General features: G+C 39.0%; 1 protein-coding gene across 13 annotated transcripts in view; it reads left to right on the top strand.

The window, feature by feature from the left end:
• IL1RL2 (interleukin 1 receptor like 2) overlaps positions 1 to 20,027 on the top strand; it is a 50,634-nt gene that overhangs the window by 7,618 nt on the left and 22,989 nt on the right. For 9 of the 13 annotated variants that reach the window (XR_011526313.1, XR_011526317.1, XR_011526316.1 and 6 more), the window contains 2 exons: positions 10,139 to 10,298; positions 14,090 to 14,164. Coding sequence is in view for 5 of the 13 variants with exons in the window: in XM_070573396.1 (XP_070429497.1) it covers positions 10,139 to 10,298; positions 14,090 to 14,164 (235 nt within the window). In the remaining 8 variants the exon portion in view is untranslated. The remainder of the gene's footprint in view (positions 1 to 10,138; positions 10,299 to 14,089; positions 14,165 to 20,027) is intronic. The other 4 variants (XR_011526319.1, XR_011526318.1, XM_070573397.1 and 1 more) reach the window with 1 other exon arrangement.

The raw sequence follows: 20,027 nt of genomic DNA, 5'->3' as shown, positions 1-20,027 counted from the left end.
GTCTGGCTTCTTTGGCTCCGTGGTAACCTTGTGAGAATAATCCATGCTGTTGCAGGCAGCTCGCTTTCATGCATTTTCGTTGCTGAATAGTGTTGCATTATTATTATCAGACTTTTGAACTGTTTCCAATTTTTGACTATTAGAAATAAAGCTGCCATGAAATTTCTTGTCTATATCTTTTGGTTCACATATGCATGCATTTCAGTGGACATTGACATGAGTGAAATTAGGTTACAGGGAACATGGTTAAAGTTAGTAGAGAATGCCAAACTGTTTTCCAAAGTGGTTGTGCCAATTTACAACCCCAGCAGCAGTGTATCCGAGTTATCTTTGCTCCACATATCTGACATCCATTGATAAATTTAGCAAAGATTGATATCTTTACAATTTTGAGTCTTCTAAACTATAAACATTGTATATCCCTACATTTGGTTTTCTCTAATGTCTCACATCCTATGTTGTATAATTTTTTGTATAGACATGTCTTCTGCTAGATTGATTCTTGGGAAATTGACATTTACTAATGTTGTTGCAATAGTATGGTTTTTATATTTTTAGATTCTGTTTGTTGCTGGTTTATGGAAGTAGAATTTGTTCTTTTATCTTGTTCTTGTTTCTAGCACCCTTGGTCATTTCACTTGTTTATTCTAGTAGTTGCTCTATAGGTTCTTTTGGACTTCCTACATGCACAATCATGTTATTTGCAGATTAATGACAGTGTTATTTCTTGCTTTCCTCTCTTTGTAACTTTTACATTTTCTTCCTTATGACACTGGCTAGAATCTCTGGATCACTCTAGGAATTGTTACCACTCCTGTATTATTACCGCTTTCTGTATTATAACAGCATCTCTGTGTCATTATGTCAGAGGGAAAGCTTTCCACATTATCTGATTAAATATGATATTTCTTTTAGAATTTTAATAAATGATTTTCATCAGATTAGGGAAGTTTGCCTAGTTTTTTCGGATTTTTATTATGAATTGATGTTAAATATTATCAAATTCTTTTTGAGGAAGATTAGCCCTGAGCTAACATCTGCCACCAATCCTCCTCTTTTTGCTGAGGAAGACTGGCCCTGAGCTAACATCCATGCCCATCTTCCTCTACTTTCTATGTGGGACGCCTACCACAGCATGGCCTGACAAGCAGTGCCATGTCCATACCCGGGATCCAAACTGTTGAATCCCGGGCCGCTGAAGCAGAACATGCGAACTTAACGGTTGCGCCACTGGGCTGGCCCCTCAAATTCATTTTTTACTTACCACAGGACTTTTCTTTTTATTCTGTTAATGTTGTGAATAACAAGGACTGGTTTTTGAATGTTATACCAACTTTGCATTCCTGGAATGAACCACATTGGCGTGTAACCCTTTTTATACATTGCCAGGTTTGGTTCGCTAATACTTTGTCTAGGATTTTTTTCTTCTATATCATGAGAGATTAGTCTGTATCTTGCTTTGTCCCTGTCCGATTTTGGTATGAAGGATATGCATGCTGGCCTTATAAAATAAGTTGGGAAGTAATACTTACTTTTCTCTTTTCTAGAAATGCTTAAGATTAGTTTTATTTCTTCCTTTACATGATTTTAGAGTTCGGTAGTGAAGTTATGACTGGAACTTACTCTGAGGGAAGGTTTTTAAATTACAGATTCAATGTCCTTAACAATTATAGGATTACTTGGATCCTCTACTGCTTCTTGTGGCAGATTTAGCACATTGTGCTTGTTTAGAAATCTCCATTTGATCCATATAATTTTTAAATTATTGAGATAAAATTGTTCAAAATACACTCTTATTATCTTTTTAACATTGGTGGGATTTGTGTTGCTGTTTCCTCTCTTACTTCTGGTGTCATATATTTGCATTTTCTCTCTCTTTTTGTTGATTTCTCTTGCCAGGGGTTTATCAACTTGATTTGTCTGTTCAAAGTGCTGATTTTGTCAATCCTGTCTTTTATTAGTTTGTTTTCTGTTTCATTAATTTCTGCTCTCATCTAGTTTGGTTTCTCTGGTTTTAATTTGCTATTATTTTACTCATGTTATGAGATGGATTCTTTGATCATTAATTATAAGCCTTTCTTCTTTTCTAATATACGCATTTAAATTTGTAGTTTCCCTTTAACTTCAATTTTGGCTGCTTTCTCCGGGTTTTGTATATTATGTTCTCGTCATTCAGTTCAAAGTATTTTCTGATTTCTCATCTTATTTCTTCTTTGAACTCTGGATTGTTTTGAATGGTTGCTTAATTTGCAAATATAGCAGTGTTTTTCTTTTTGAAGTTACTTTTCTGTGTGTGATATTAAGCTTAATTGCACTATGACAGAGAACACACTCTACATGATTTAAATACTTTGAAATTTGGTGAGACTGGCTTTATGGCCCAGCATACGTTCAGCTTTTGTAAAGGCCCCACATATATTCAAAAGAATGCAAACATTGCAATATAGGTTGGTTAATTGTGTTATTCAAGCATATGTATATACCCTTCTCCTTTTTCGTTTTAGTTACTTAGAAAAACACGTTAAAATAACCCAGTGTGATTGTGCCTTTTTCTATTTCTTGTTTTGAGTCTACCAATGTTTGAGATTATATTAGTTCCAAAAATATTTAGAATTCTTATATCTTGCTGTTGAATTGAATCTTTTAGTATAATAAAGCTTTCATCTCTGTATCTCAAGGCTTTCTTTCTTAAAGTTTACCCTTTTTTGGTACTAATATAGCTACGTTAGTTTTTTTGTGGTAGATGCTTGCATGCTGAATCTTTTTCTTTATCATTCCTTTTTGTATTTCTATACTTTGGGGTATGTCTTTCATAAGTAGCATATATTTGGATTTAAAAAATTTTGGGCTGCCAGTTTTTATTCTTCACTTGCAGCATTTAGTCAATTTATGTTTAATGTGATTATCAATATGTTTGGGTATAAATCTATTATTTTAATATTTATTTTCTATTTATCATGCCTGTCTTATGTTCTTTCTTTCTTCCCTTATTTTGAATCAACTAATTATTTATTTTTTTTCTTCTATTAACTTGATAGTAGGCATTTAAAACAATTATTTTACTGGTTGCTTTAGACATAACATTTATCTTTGACTTATTAAAGTCCGCTACAAACTAATACCTTTAACATTTCGTAACAAAGTAAGAATCTTAGAATTCTTTAACTCTGTTTAGCAATCTTTTGGCTTACATGTTATTATAGTTATTGATTTATGTATTTTAGACACCATAAGAATTATTATTATTCTCAGTTAATAGTCTACATTTATTCACATGTTTAACCTTTGCCTTGCTCTTCACCCCATCCTGTGGCTCTGAGCATCTGTCTGGAATAATTTATTCTGTCTGACTAATATCCCTTGAAAATTCCCTTAGTATGAATTTTCTTATTATGAATTATCTCATCTTGTTTGTCTGAGTCTGTTTCTTCTTACATTTTGCAAGATATTTTTGACGGGTTGGCATTTATTTTCTTTCAGCACTTTGAGCGTGCTATGCTGTTGTCTTATAGATCCCATTATTTCTCACGAGATGTGAACAGGATCCTCTCTCTTATGATCTTGAAAAGAGCTCTTTTGTTCTTTTCAAGGTAATAGGTCTTTTCCTCTGAATACTTTTAAAATGCTTCCCTTGTCTTTGGATTTTAGTAGTTTTACTACATTGAGTTTTGAATTATGGATTCCTTGCATACTGTGCAAGTGCTCTGTAGGGCTTTTTGAAATTGTGGCTTGATGTCCTTTTTTTCCTATCATTATTATTCTCTCAGTCGTTACTTCTTCCAATATTGCTTTAACCTTATTTTCTTTTTCATCTTCTTTTGGGACTCCAAAAGAATATACATTTAGTCTTTTTCAAAAAATCGTATTTCCTGTATCTCTTATGCGTTTTTCTTATTTTCAGTTATTTTGTGTGAATATGCTCTGATGGAATATTTCTTTCCGACATGTTTTCCATTTCACTATTTTTATCTTCAGCTTTGTCAAACCTTCTATTAAACTCATCAGTTTATTCCTTAATTTTAGTAATTAGAGTTTTCAATCCTATAATTTTTATTTGTTAGTCTTTATAGTTTATATATATTGTTGATCTTTTAAAGCTTATTTTTTAATTTCTTGACCAAATTAACACAATTATTATAGAGTCCATGTCTGATAACTCCATTACCTGGCTTCCCTGCGTGTCTGCCATTTCTTTGAGGTTTAGATCACATTGTCTTCTCTTCTCATAGGATTGGTTATTTTTGCTTGAGTGCCAGACATTGAATATGGACAAATTGTAGAGTTCACTTGAGGCTCTGAGTACCGTAATATTCCTGAAGAGAGGGTTTACCTTTGCTTCTGAGTAGTTGTGTCCTTGATTACTTTAATTCATTCAGTGATCAAAGGAAAATTGGAAATTAGGAGTGATAAAATCTCTTTTTGGCCTGTTCTTTGAGTGGTTCAGCCAAACTCTGTGGCCACTTAAGATCCCAACTGAAGGCCTGAGAGTTCCCTGGGGCTCTTCCTCATGGGCAGGTCCTGACTCTAACTTTTGTCCCCTGAGCCTATAAATCTGTTGAAAGTACTTTCTTATCAGCCTATCATGTGTCACCTTCAGAATCATTTAGGATAGTTAGTTCTAAACACTTAGTTTTCTGTTAATGAAATCTCATTTTGATGAAATTTTCAGAGACAACTTTATAGACCTTGTAGCCACCACCTGTGCCTTCTCCACTTGCAAGGATAATACCTGGCACTTAGGAATGTTCAGTAAATATTACTGAGTAGGTGAATGGCCTCCAAGTTCTTTCTACCTCCCAATATTTTTCATTTTCTTGTCAAGTATTGGGCCAATGAAAAGACTTGCAGAGATGACTATTCGTTTAATACTTGCTGTGTGTCAGGACATATAATAAGCACTTTGCCTGCTCTATCTCATTTTCCTCTTCTCAGCATTGGCTCTGGCTATAATTTAATTATTAATGATATTCCTGTTTTGTTAGGAGAGTATTGATTGTCAGGGCACAGTCTGCTCAATCTCAGTTGGCTTCGACGGTGGCATCACGCGTTTTTCAAGTCCAGCTTTGGGCTTCTCAGGATGTAGCATCACACACAGCTCTAGGTAGCTTCTTTAGACTCCATTCCTCAAGCACCCTGTCTTCCACCTTGCAGCGTTGCTATGATCACCTCTCGGCCCTAGTGTTATGATTCTTTAGAGTCTGGACAGTAGGACTCTCCTGGCATTTTTTTCCTCCTGACCGGGACCTGTTGTGGTCACAGATGCGAAAGCACTTGACGTTTGTGGAGAGGTTAGACTTTTAGAATCAACTCTGCCACTACCTCAATATCAAGTTACAGATGTGTTGAGCCTTTTTTCTCACTTATTAAATGAGGGTTTAGACTACATTATTTTGGAAGGCTTTCCAAGCCTTAAGATTACTAGCCTGAGGATAAGACCCATTCTTTTCTATTCCAGTAAGATCTGACTTTGAGGAAATGAGTAGCAATGTAGGGAGTGTTTTAATCATTTATCATCATTTAACATAAATTTAAGTTTCTGTTAAGATTTGGAGATGGACTCAGAGCTGTGATTATTGATCCTAAGTGGGCATCAAATTTGATCCTATGGACTTTTTAAAAAAGCAGATGCTTGGCATCACTGTCTACTAACTGAGTCAGGTTTTCCATGGATGGGGTTCAGGCATCTTTATTTTTAAAATAACCACTCAGCTTGAAAAGGTGGGAGGAGGCAAAGCGCCAAGAGGCATCCAAGGAGGAGGGATGATTCTGAAACTGTCCCACCTGCTCAGATTCGGTGGCCTTGGTTATGGCTTTGTTTTACCACTGATGGTTCTCAGATCTTGGGTCGCTCTTTGGGCCTCACTCTTCTCATCTGTAAAATGAGATGGTTGGGATCAATTCTCCAATTATTTAGAACATGTTATCTGCCTGGTGCTTTGCCAGGCACTGAAGCTGCAGTGATGAAAGAGAGACTTTGCCTTAAAAAAGTTGTAATTTACCAGAGGAGGCAGGCAAGTAATCTAAAAATTTTATTGTAGTGTGAGGTGAGCATAACGAAAGCAGAATTAGAGCTGGCAATGTCTGAGGAAATGCTTCCTGGAGGAGGTGACAGCTGAACTGTGCTTAAAGAATGAGTAGCAGTTAACCTGGTGGGGAAGTGAAGGAAGGATGGTAATTCGAGGAAACAGTGTGTGCAAAGGTATTAGGTGAGAAAGAGAATGGAGTTTGGGGGCATTGGTCAGAGTTTAGGGTACATGTAAGAGTGGAGTAAGGTGATGCTAGACAGTAGAAGACCTTGTGTGCTAACCTACACCTAGCCTTTCCCTCACTTATAGTATTTTAACAGCTAATTACACCATCAGGATAAAGACATGATCAACTTTACATTCTAGTAAAGTCCTCACGTACGCACTGTAGGGAGTAAACTGAAAGGGCTTGAAAATGGTGGCGTGTTGATCATTCAGGCTACTTTAGAAATTTAGTGAAGAAATGGGGATCATTTAACAAAGTGTATGAAATAGACCTTATAGATAGAATGAGAGAAAAGGAGGAGGAATGTGAGTGGAAGGAACTCATTCCTATTTTCGCTGTTAATTGGAAGGAGATGTTTGTGGAAACTTTGAAAGAGCAACATAGGTGAATAGGTGGAAGAAAGAGTTGAAGGAGAAGCAAAGAATTTCTGAGGTGAAGATGATGAGCTGGTAGTGGTGCCAAGACTCCTGTTCCTGTGATTATCTCCTATGCTGCTCATCTGGCTGTCGGAGAGGGATGACAGGATCGACCCAGGATGGGAGTTTTGCAGGCTATATACTGGAAGGCTTAAGGGCTACGGGGTTGAGGTATTGGAAGGCGGTGATTAGACTAATGGCCACATGAGTCTAGGTTGGATAGGAAAGGAAATGACACCTGAAGAAAACTGGAAATTAGGAGAAGATATAGGTTTAAGGGGACTGATTCAAGTTAAGATAGAAAAACAGGTTGGATGGATAGAAATTTCAGGTAGAAAAACATGACAGATGTGGTAGGTAGACACTCATTATCCACGATGAGCCACTTTATGCTATAGAGGCTCTAAAGCTAAAAAATACGAACAAAACAACCAAAACCACATCCTACATTTTCTAGTGTTGCTTGTAGCTAAGGCTCTGGATCTGATTCAATTTCTCCCGGTGGCTTCACTGAAAGGCTAAAGTGAAGATGGTAGATCCTGCTTTTTCTACAGGACACGGAAATTTTCTGCAGTGGTGTTCCAGAGTCCAGTCCCTAGGTTTGTGGCAGCTGAGAAGCAGTGCATATGTCTTCTGATTTATTTGTTGGTGTGGCTCTACCAGATGTGGCATGACTTCATACCCTATAGCTGCATCACTGGTAACTCCTGGTCTTTGACTTGCAGGTGGTGTATTTCCGAGTCTTGATTCTCACTGTCCTGACTGTGGCAGAGGTAGCAGCTGTCCTGTGAGCTAGTTCTGTGGTGGAGTTCTGGCCCAGATCTCCTTGAGATCTTTAACAAGATCTCCTTGTGGCACTCTGTCACTGCTGGACATTCCCATCAACTATGAACTGCTTCTTCTCTTCCTTCTGAGATTTACTCCTTCTCTCTCTCTCTCTTTTTCATCCTGGCCTTTCCTTAGTAATCATCAATGGATTCTCATCCTTTAATTTGGGTCTTAGATTTTGGGGTGTCCAATTTCAGTCACAGTCATCTGTTCTTGCTTTGATTACATTCAAAGTGATGGTTCAGAACCGTTCATGTACAGATGGCTCCCAACTCTCTTTCTCCCGTCTTGGCTTTTCTCTCAACCTCCACTCACTTTGTACAACAGCTTAGTATACATTCTACTGAGACATTCCCATCCCCAACTCTCCAGAGCCACCACATGTAGAGTCACTTTTTTTCTGACCCCAAATCTAATCAGTCTTCTGTATTTTCTTTGCAATCTCTCTTTTGTCTAACGGCATCTTTGCATACCCAAGCTGGGACCATAGAAGTCCTATCCCTTCTCCATATTCCAAATTTGGCACTAAATTCTATAGATTGGAACTGCTTAAAATCATTGTTTTTTGTTCCCTTCTTGCTATCTCCACTGTACTGCCTTAGTTCCTGTTTTATTTGGCCTTAGTTTATGGACAGAGCTTCCTAAAGTGTTTCCCAGTCTTTAGGGTTGTCGCATCTTTAATCTCTTCCCACAGAGCAACCAGATAGATCATTCTCAAAGCAAATATGATCGTCTTATTACCCTTGCTCAGAAAGCCTCGGATGTTCATCCTCTTTTCATGGTTTTCCATGATTGGGCTCTGACTGCCTCATTAGTTTCATCTCCATCACTCTCCCACAGCTGTGACATCTTAGCCAGAATGCTCTGGCTATTTTATGCCTCAGAACCATTGTTTATGCTGGCCCAGGAGTGTTCTTCTTGGCGCTTGGAATATAAAACACATTCAAAGGTTCGCTGCTATTATTGTTAATATTTTAATTTTGAATCTTTTTAGTGAGATATCACCCAAGAATTTTTAAACAAAAATCAAAGCATTCTGACAATTGAAGCTCTAAAATAATGCCCCAGTGGATTACAGTAGAGGTGGGTCTAGTGGTTGTAAAAGAATAGAATGGCTCTTAAGCTAGCAAGGCTGAACTTTAATATGATTAAATATTGGTACATGTTGAAAGAAAGAATGAGTCAATCAGAAAGGGGACTGGTCCACAATGGAGATGTAGAAAGGGCAGCTCAGAGATCGTGCCTATCCGAGCCCTATCCAGGGAAGAGGTTTCCATAGTCCAAAGACTCAAGTTTTCTGTTTATTCCTGCTCTAAAGAAGGCAACACAACGTTGTCAGAGTCTAATGCCTTCACTCATCTGCCTCGTGGGAGTTATTCCCATTCTACTTGATAAGCAATTGTCCAATTATAATTTAGTTTCCCATATAGAGTGTTTATAGAGAAATAATGTAAGACTTCTACAAAGTTGTGGTTAACATTGTAAATTAGCAAATGCTCATTCAGGCATTACTGAGTTCCACCTTTTGAGATGAATCCATTTACACTGCTCCAATGGTAGAGAATGAAGTCTGATCTTGAAGTGAAGCTGACTCAGTGAGGAGAGAACTCAAACCTCGGGCAATTCAATCTTTATTTATAAATCAAGGGTTTATATGTTTTTCTTCTCTATTATTATGATTGTGAGCTTTCTGAGGACAGGGACTGCATCTTATTCCTGCATGAGCAGGGCCTCTCACAGTGCTAGCAAAGAGCAGGAACTTGAATGTTTGAATGAATAGATTCAGTGATCCAAGAAGTCACTCTGTAGAGTGGAGCTTGTTGAAGAAAGGGGAAAATATTTGAGAGTTCAGAGGTTGTCCTGTGGGATGGAAGAAGTGGCAATTAGCGTGAGAATGTGAGCTTATGACAGGACAGATGAATGGTGAGGCTTGCCCTCTGGGTGGTTACCGAAGATGACAAGTGAGAAAGGCATTCCTGAGACTAACCAGTCTTCGAGTTGGTTTGGTGTGGCTGCGGCGGAAGCATCATGTGAGCTAGGGAGACGTAAGGAGTTACATAACATCTGCTCCCCTTAAGCTTAGCCAGCAGGCTTTGACTATTGCTCAGGCCTCCAAATAGAATGTTGGTGAGGCATTGTGTTCGACCTCTGTAAGGTCCAAACCCCGATTGGTGGAGAAGGTGGAATTGGGCCGGTAAACAGCAGAAGGAATAATTGTTCACCTGGGCTTGGAGTCTTGGCAAAGGGGCTTGGTGCCATTCGATGGTGGTCCATTGAGAGAGATGGGATCCTCTAGGTGGAGGACATTCTGCCTGTTCACATCTTCCTACCAAACTCCTTTATGGACCAACCCCAATCCCCCTTCATGAAGTCTCCCTTCCAGCCTACATAGGCCAAAGGCCTCTCTTCTTAACTCCCATTAGACTTAATATTTAGAGCACTCATTGTAGCCTATAAAATATCCTTCGTCAAATCTTCTGGAGATACATAAATAGTCTTCAGTTATATTATAAATTACCTAAGGTCTAGGGATCACTAGGTTGCTTGTTATTTCCCCATACTTCACAGGACGGCGCTAACTAGGAATGTAACTGATACCCCAAAATATTCTTTGAATTAAGTTTTTTTTGTTTTGTATTTAGGACTGTAAAGAGATTAAAGGAGAGCGGTTTACTTCTGTGGGAAAAAAGCTTTCAGTGAACAATGTCTCGGCAGAGGACAGAGGGAACTATGCGTGTCAAGCCACACTGACACACACAGGGAGACAGTACACTGTTTTAAACAGAATTACTGTAAATATCAGTAAGTATGCTCGTATCCACTGTCTTCACTTCCTCTTGGCTTTGCCTGAGATGGCTGGCTTCAGGCAGAAGTGATTCTTGATCTTGATTTTCCTGAAAGTCAGCAGGCTCTCCAAGAGTAGAAAGAGTGAAGTAAAAGGGCGTGAACAGTTTAGTTTTCTTATCTGAAAAACCAGAATACTCAAAACTCTTGGTTTATTTATGAAAATTAAATGAGTTCAAGCATATAGGGTAGCTATGGGGTGCCTGGCAAAGTATATTCAGTAAATGGCAGATATTATTAATATTACTCTTATTTCTCTCAGCCTTCCCTGGGGTGACTATTTTGGTGGGCCATCCCAGCTTTGGCCTCTCCTGCCTCAGGCGCTGTGGAGTTAAAGATCTCTGGACTTGGTTCCAGGAAACTTAATGCTCGAAGAGTTTCAGTTTTTGACCCAGAGCAGCCACTTTTCTTGAACATATGACCCGGAGATTTGAAAGCAAAATCTTAGGGGTAGAAGAAACCCTAAAAATAATTTAGCTCAAGCCATTAGCTTTATATAGGCCTAGGAGGGAAGCAACTTAGAGAGCTGGTTAGTGACAGAAACAGGGCCAGGACTCAGGCTTCAGTGTCCAGACAAGCGTTTTTTCTTCTAGACACATTCACCGAGGAACTCTTGCCTTGTTGCCTTTTGCTCTTTCTTCAGTGGAGAGTGGTTTTCTAGATTTACTCATCTAAATGGAGAGAACAAAAGGCTGAATATTTCTTTGACTTGGACCTTTGCGTTGGTCACTAATTTCTGTCCGACTTCATGATACTGGGGGATACTTAGCGATTTCCATGGTGTGGCTCTCTGGGGGGATGTGTTCAGCGTGTGTGGCTTGGTGCTTCCCACTTGGGGCCCCTCAGTTAGGAAAATTGATTGTATTAGATTTTATGATTTTTATGCTCCTGGGTTTACGCTAACTGATAATCTGTCCAGAAGTAGGCACCTTCTTCGTCTTGTTCACGGTTGAATCCCCAAAACCTCGCCCAGTGCCTGGCCTGGCCTCGGTGCAGATCTGTTCATTAACTGAATGGTTGACTACTCTCATGCTTTAGTTTTACATTGATGGCTGAGGGAATTCTTTGAAAGGTGAAATTTCAAAGGCAAAATGAAGAATACCTCAAGAGGTCATGTCGGTGCAATAAACATTTATTTATGATCTATTATATGCCCCACATTGTTGGAATCTACTAATTTAAAAAAATAAAAAAACACTGTTTCTTCTATTAGGAAGCTCTCAGCCTGCGGTAGTGGAGCCAGAGATCCAAACGGATCATTTTAACCTTAGGTGGTGAGGATAGAGTTACAGACAGCATCTGGGGAGCAGGAAAAGAATCAGAAGTAGCCACAGGGGTGGCAAGTAAATTCTGGGAAGGCTTCCGAGAGGAAATGTTGAATTTTGAACGATGAATAGGATTTACAGAAGTACAAAAGAATGAGGAGCGGCAGAAGGAAGAATGTAAGGCAAAGCACAGAAGTGTCTGCCATTATAGTTTATGTTGGATCTAAAACTAGTTTTGTTAGAGCGTGTGAGATGAGGAGGAGTGGGAGCTGAGGTCCCAAAGTTAAACAGGGACAAGGTCAAGGGGGCCGGTTGTACGCAGGCTCTACCGTGCAGCCACTGAAGAGCACTTGGATGGGTGTGGGTGCAGAGCGCCGAGCTGCAGCTGAGATGGGTGAGATCAGTCTTGAGGTGATTTGAGCAGGAATTGAAGAGGGTCTTGAGGCCTGGAGACCACGAGGGCGGCTGCTGCAATATCCAGAAAAGCGCTGGGAATCTGAACCTGGGTGGAGGTGAAGGGGGTTCTTCTTCGGGCAGTCATTTAGTGACTCTTCACTGAGCGCTAGATAGAGAGAACGTGATGGGGAGGAAAGCAGCCGTGACCGTGGCTCTGATGGAGCTCTGAAGTCTGAGCAGGGAGGAGAGGAACAGATGAATCAGATGATCCACTAATGAGGTGTGTAACTACCAAGGAGATTAATGCAATGAAGGAAAGGAAAATACAGGATCAGTCAAGGACTTGTTAAGAAGGCAGTGGGTCAGGGAAAGCTTCCTGATAATGGTGATGCCGATGGTCAGGAAGCACTGAGTGGTGGAATGGGCAAGGGAGCAGCCGAGTAAGGCCCTATGACAGGGTAGACCATGCTATGTCTGAAGGGTGGGAAGTAGACGGTTGGCTAGAGTGATGCTGATGAGGATCGTGGTTGGCAATGAGGTTGGAGAAGTAGTCAGGGGCCAAGATTAGGTAGGAACATGCAATCCAAAGCAGGGAGTACAGATTTTGTTCTAAGAACAATGGTGAGCAGCCAGAGGGGTTGAGTGCAGGAGAGTAGCATGGTGTGGCTTACATTTCTGAAATCCCAGTGTGGCTGCTATGCACAGAACAATCCCTACTGAGAGAGGAGGGGCAGTTAGAAGACAGGTGCAGAAACACAGGTGTGACATCAGGTAGGCACAGGCAACATGGTGGTGCTGAAGATGGAGAGATGTGTGTGGATTTGAGGCATTTTAGGAGGTAAAACCCACAGGGCTTAGTGTTGGACTGAATATGGGTGAGGGATGTGGCGAGGTCAGAAAGCTAGGTCTTCTGGTATATGCAACTGACCGGATGGTGCTACTATTTAATGAAATAAGATAACTCTGGAGGAAAACTGGATTTAGGAATGAGATCGTGAGTTTGGTCCTGAGTAAGCTGAGTACTTTGTGCTTTTGAGATGCCCAAATGGAGATGTCAATTGGGCCATGGCCTAGGTGGATCTGGAGCTTCGAGAAAGGTCTGGAGATCCAGCTTTCAAAGTCATTGGCCTCTAGAGGGTAATTGAAGAGGTGGGTGTGAATGAGGGTGTCTAGAGAAAGAGCAGAGAATAAAACACAGAAAGTTTAGGAGTGGAGGAAGGGGCACAGACTGAGAAGTGTTAAGAGGCAAAATTAGCTTGACTTGGTGATTGATAATTTGAAGAGGGTGAGGAAAAGCTGTTGCCTGGAATGACCTCCGGATTTTCGATGCGTGTGATCTACTGGAAGGTGGTACATCAACTAGCCGGTGGTGACTTCTTTTTGGGACATCCAGAATTTGAATAGTTTGTTGAATGTGCAAATATTCTTGTTATCATAAAGAACGTATGTCTTTGCATTTTCCTAGCTTCCCTCTTTTAACTTTTCCTTGTCCCGCCCCAAATATATAGGAGGCATGTGGGGCTTAATATGACTGCTAAATTTTAGTGGACAAAGGGGGAAGGGAAGAAATGGAGAAAGACTAAGGAATGAGGATTCAATACAAGGGAGATGATTGTAAAGTGGGGTGGAGGAATGGAAGAGCTGAAGAGTAACGTAAGATGTAGAGAACACGGAAAAGCAAGGGTGGAGGATGGAGGAGCGGAAGGGAAGATAGAATATTAGGGTCATTATTTCTCTCCATCTGGGACCTAGGTCAGGACTTTGCTTATAGCCACTGTTTAAGAAGTGTATTTGGATTATTAAGTAATGAGATTTTATTATACAGCCTCATCAGTTCATATTTATAGCAAATATATACTAGCAAAGTGAACGCTCTTGGTAGCCCAGCTTTTAGGTTTTTTCCTTAGCGATTCTTTCTGCATTTAATGAATGATATTTCGTCACCTCATGAGTTTTGTTTTCTCCTGAGCAGTGTTTATTGAAGGTCTGTTCTGTGTCATATTTTCTTTACGCTGTCATTGCATTAAAGTGGTTGCAAATGTATTGTATACGACTCTAACGCAATTTTTTGTGGATATGATTTCTTAGCAGAAAAAGTTGGAAATGGAAGAAGAATCCCCAAGATCATTTATCCAAAAAACAATTCAATTGAAGTACAACTCGGTGAGTAAAGTCATTGAAGGCTTTGGAATCACTGAGGGCAGGAATCAATATGTCCACATGTCCTAGTGAAGGTTTTGAATTTCAGGAATGGACACGAGTCCCGTACACATCTGGAGAAAAGGGGGCTCAAATTATTTTTTTAAATTTAAAGGCAATCACCAGTAAACTAAAAACATGTTGAATACCTTCTGAAGATGTACCAAGCGCATTAGGAGAGGCATCAAAACAAAAAATCAAGAGAGCTGAAGCCCGGGGGAGTTGTGGTTGGAAAGGTTTGCCAGTGAGCACAGTGGTCTAAATGATTACTGTAAATCTGTTTATGCAAAGGCAATGAAATGTAAAAATAACTTCTCAAAGAGATGATCCATAAAGCACAACTACTATTAAGTAATGTTGATCAAGAATTGTGGACTAGGAGCCAGCCCTGTGGCCAAGTGGTTAAGATCACACACTCTGCTTCGGTGGCCCAGGGTTTCTCGAGTTTGGATCCTGGACATGGACCTAGCACCACTCATCAGGCCATGCTGAGGCGGCGTCCCACATAGCACAACCAGAAGGACCTACAGCTAGAGTGTAGAAACATGTCCTGGGGGGCTTTTGGGAGGGAAAAACAAAAGAGGAAGATTGGTAACAGATGTTAGCTCAGGGCCAATCTTCCTCACACACACACGCAAAAAGATGTTGGCTTTTGGTAAAAAAAAAAAAAACAAAACAGCCCCTTAATCTAAGATTAAAAAGAAAGAATTCTGGATGATATTACCTGAGACTGGAAAGTATATTAAAGGTGTAGCGGAAGTTATCATGCTATATTTCTTGTTTTACACAGGAAGGGGTGGATAAACATTACCTCAGGTTGTGATGCAGGTGGAGAAAAGGGGGCTCAAATTATTTTTTTAAATTTAAAGGCAATCACCAGTAAACTAAAAACATGTTGAATACCTTCTGAAGAGAAAAAAAGTAAATCAAACAAAGTCCTTATCAAAAGACAAATGCTCAGGTTGAGTCAAATAGTAAAATCCAATTACATGCTCTTCTCAAAAGACAGAGATCTAAAAGTACACGACCTAGAAGATTAAAAATAAACATAAGCAAGATATATCTTGCAGAAATTAACGCAAATAAATCAGATTGGCAATATTAATCATTCTATCTGATAATATATTTCAATGCAAAAAATTAAATGACAAATTGAATCATTTTATACTAATAAAAATTACACCACCTCTCAAAATAAAAATATTTTATGTGCCAAATAGCAGTGTATCAAAATACATAAAACTAAAACTCTCAGAAATAGAAGGACAATACAACAAGACAATACAATTGTTTCAATTATAGTGAGACATTTTAACATACTCTGGCTTTGACAAATGTGCTAGTCGAATAAAGATCCAAAAGATTCTAGTGATGTAATAAGAATAATGTGTTTAATAAATCACGCTCATAAACATCCATGAAAAACTCCGAGTCCCAAAAGAGGAAATTATACAGACCACAGGGTCCAATCACAATGTGGTCGATCTAGAAATCTACAACTAAAGTCAAAACAATGATAAATCTCACAAAAATAAAATTCACTAATTTTAAAAATTAAGCAACACCAAATTCATCGTCTAGTTCTTTGCTTTCTTGATTATGTTTAATCCAAAGCCGTGGGTAGAGGCTATTTAGGAAGTAGTGGCAGGGAAAACATGTTAAACTTCACCGAAGGTGACTCATGCTGCACTCTGAACAAGTTTATATCTTTAAATATCGTTATTACTAATAACAAGTGGGGAAATAATTAAAATATGTAAACTAACCATTTAACTCCGTATAAAAGAGCAACTGAATCACCCCACGGGAGGAAATAAAGACAAAATTAGAAAATAATGAATTTATTAAATGAAAAAAAAAAGCAAGTAGAATTGCTAGGTCCTGGAGTTGGTTCTGGATACAGGGGTTGGGGGAGGGAGAATGAAAAAAGAAGACAGAGACACCTCAGCCAATCCAGACGGCAAATGCAGAGAAACGTGAGTGTCCAAGAGAGACGTGAGGAAGCTTGTAAAGCGATGCACGGGGAGGAAATGGAATCTGTTTAAAAGGCTCTGGACCCACAAATTTTAAGGAGAGTGCTTTTAAACCTTCAAGGAAATAGTAATGCCCATAATGAAGGACCTTGTCTCCACATCTCTCACCCTGTGAATGCTCCAGTGGATTTCATAAACACCTAGAAAAGACAAGCGTGCCTGTGACTGACTCTCTGAATTAACTTTGTCCACTCTCCTGTCTTTGAAAATCCTAGCCAAATTGAGAGAATTAAGAGACAAGAGATGCAAGACTTGGAGGAGGGAGATAAACACACAATTATTTTAAATGATCTGTGGCTATCCAGACATTTTAAGAAAATTCTCAAAAAAGCTATAATCACTAGCAATTGTTCAGTAAAGTTGTTCCAATACAAAGCAAACTTTCAAAGCTAATAGCATTTTTATTTGCCTGAAATAATTGTATGTTATGTAATTAGGAAAAATGATATTTATAATTGCAACAAAAATAACAAAATACCAAGGAATGAACTGAATGAGAAATTTGAAAGAACTGCTTGTATGAAAAAATTGCAACATTTAAGCTAAGACATAAAAAAAGACATGTTTTAAAGAAATTCCTTACCATATTCCTAAATGGGAATACTCGACATCAAAAATATTTCTCTCAAATTAATATAAAAGTTTAATATAATACCAGTTAAATTTCACTGAATGTCTTGAAACTTGACAAAGCATTTCTAAAATCCATGTCAAAAAAATGCTGCAGTCAGGGCTGGCCCGGTGGCGCAGCACTTAAGTCCGAATGTTTCACTTTGGCGACCTGGGGTTCGCCAGTTCAGATCCTGGGTATGGACCTATGCATGGCTTGTCAAGCCACGCTGTGGCTGGCGTCCCACATATAAAGTATAGGAAGATGGGCACGGATCTTAGCTCAGGGCGAGTCTTCCTCAGCAAAAAGAGGAGGACTGGCAGCAGATGTTAGCTCAGGGCTAATCTTCCTCAAAAAAAAAAAAAAAAAAAAGAAAGAAGGAAAAAACATGCTAGAGGGGCCAGCCTGATGGCGTAGTGGTTGGTTAAGTCTGCATGCTCTGCTTCAGTGGCCTGGGGTTTACAGGTTTGGATCCTGGGCGTGGACCATCACTGCTCATCAAACAATGCTGTGGTGGCATCCCTGCAAAATAGAGGATGATGGGCACCAATGTTGACTCAGGGCTAATCTTCCTCAGCAAAAAGAGGAAGATTGGCAATAGGTGTTAGCTTGGGGCCAATCTTCCTCACCCGCCCCCTCCAAAATACTGGAAAGAGCAAGAAATAATTGAGTAGAAGAAATAAAGAGAAACCTTTTCCAGTAAATATCAAAGCTACAATAAGTAAATACTGGTATTTGTATATAAATAGATTAAAGCAACACAACGAAAAACAATAAACAGATGGTAGAATATACAGGAATTTAGTAAAGAGATTTTTGGCATTTAAAAATGTGTAGGGGGCCAGTCCAGTGGCCTAGTGGTTAAATTCTGTATGCTCCACTTCAGCAGCCCAGGTTCAGTTCCCAGGCACAGACGTACACCACTTGTCAGCCATGCTGTGGCAGTAACTCACATACAAAATAGAGGAAGATTGGAGACAGATATTAGCTCAGGGCGAATCTTCCACAGCAAAGAAAAAAAAGTGTAGGGAAAGAGAGGTGTAGTAAATATGTGATGTTAGCATAACTTGTTAAATTTGATGACTATGTAGTTCATCGTTTACCTTCTATCAGACAAAAAGATACATTTTTGATGAATTAAAGAAATACATATAAAAATGAAACCACAAAAGTTTCAGTAAAATAAAGAAAATTTTTTATCTAACCTCAGAATGATGTGCTTTCTAAATATAAAATCAGTGGAAGGAATCCAAAAAGGTCCAAGAATTAGAGTAGGATAAAAAAATGTAAATGTCTGTATATCTGAAAAATGGTAAAGTTAAAATGTGAATGATGAACTAGGAGAGAATGTTTGGATCAAAGATAGCAGAAAATAAGTAATATCATTTCTATATAAAAATATCAACAAATTGAAGAAAATAAATAATCCAAACAAGGCAAATAAATAATGCACAGAGGAAAAAAAATAACAAAATATGAAATATATTCATCTGCAATAAAGGAAATGTACACCAAAACAATGATATTTATCTATGACATTGGTAAAGATTAAGATATGTATAATATTCTTATATTCAAATATTAGCAAGGGTAATGTAAAGGGTGTTCTGATGTATTACTGGTAACGAATATGAGCAATCTTTTTCAAATATGTATGTTTACAACTCTTGAAAGCTTTCCCATCTCACTCCGAGTAAAATTCCAAGTCCTCACGCCCAGCGTGGCCCTGCGGGCTCTGCCTCTCCACTGCCAGCGCTCACGGAGAGCTCGGACCCCATTTACTGTGCCTTTCCCTTCAGCCCTTCTGCTCTGATCACACTGGTCTGCTTGCTATTTCTTGAACATGGCAAGCACACCGGGACCTCAGGGTCTTTGCACTTGTGGTCCCCTCTGCTTGGAATGCTCTTCCCAGATATCCTCATGGTTTGTTCCCTCACTTCCATCTGGTCTCTGATGGATGTCATCTCACCTGACCAGCGTGTTAAAACGGCACACCTCACTCTCACCGTCACACTCCATCTGCTGAACTTTTCTGTTTTTCACAAAAGAACTCATCACGACGTCACAGATTTTGAACTCCTTTTCGGTCTCTCTAATTCTGTTTGCATCTGTGCTCCTTAAGAGCAGGCTTTTTGTCTGTTTCTCCCTGTATCATCAGTGCTCAGAACAATGCCTAGAAGATAGCAAATGCTGAAGAAACAGTGGCTAAATAGATAAATAAATGAATAATTGGTATAAACATTGTAGTGGGAAATGCCAATATCTATTTAGAGCCTTCAGGAATGTGTGTAACTTTTGACTCAGTAAATTTTAGACGGTGACAGAAACAGATTCTCGGTGCTCCTGATATGGAAATATCAGGTACATTTTTTTTTTCAAGTGTGCTTACTATGCTCAAGGAATGAAAAGACATGATTGAAATTTTCAAAAGACAACTGGAAAATATAAAAAAGTAGCATATCAGATTTGAGGAAGAACAAATAAAAACTTCAGAACTGATAAATACAATAACCAAAACCAAAACCTCCATGAAGGGTTTATAGTATGTAAGACATATTTGAAAAAAGAATTAATGAGTTAAAAATAGGTCAGCAGAAAATATCTAGAACTAAGCACAGAGAGACAAATGAACAGGAAATATGAAGTGAGATGAAAAGGAGGAGAATACAGAGACCTAGTGTATATGTAATTGTAGTCCCAGAAGAGAAGAATGGAGCAGAGGCAATATTATTTAAGAGATGATGCTGAGGCCGGCCTGGTGGCACAGCAGTTAAGTTTGCGCGCTCTGCTTTGGCGGCCCAGGGTTCGCCAGTTCAGATTCTGGGCGCAGACCTACCCGTTGCTTATCAAGCCAAACTGTGGCAGATGTAAAAAAAAAAAAAAAAAGAAAAAGATAATGCTGAGAATGGGCCAAACTCATAGAAGACATTAAACCCAGAGACTCAGGAAGCTAAAGAAACTCAGCAGAATAAATTAAGATAAACCTACACCTCGACATACCATAGTGAAACTGCAGAAACCCCAAAACAGAGGACAAACATCTTAAAAGTAAAGGGAAAAAAAATGCCTTCTGTGTGTGCCAGTACGACTATCGTTTGAATTCTTAACAGAAACAATGGAGGTTGTGTACTGAAAAAAACCTGCTAATTTTATAATCGGTGAAAATATAACAAGCTAAAAATGG

The sequence above is a fragment of the Equus przewalskii genome, chromosome 14 (genome assembly GCF_037783145.1).
Source record: "Equus przewalskii isolate Varuska chromosome 14, EquPr2, whole genome shotgun sequence".
Lineage (NCBI taxonomy): Eukaryota > Metazoa > Chordata > Mammalia > Perissodactyla > Equidae > Equus > Equus przewalskii.
This window is presented reverse-complemented; position numbering and strand designations above follow the sequence as displayed.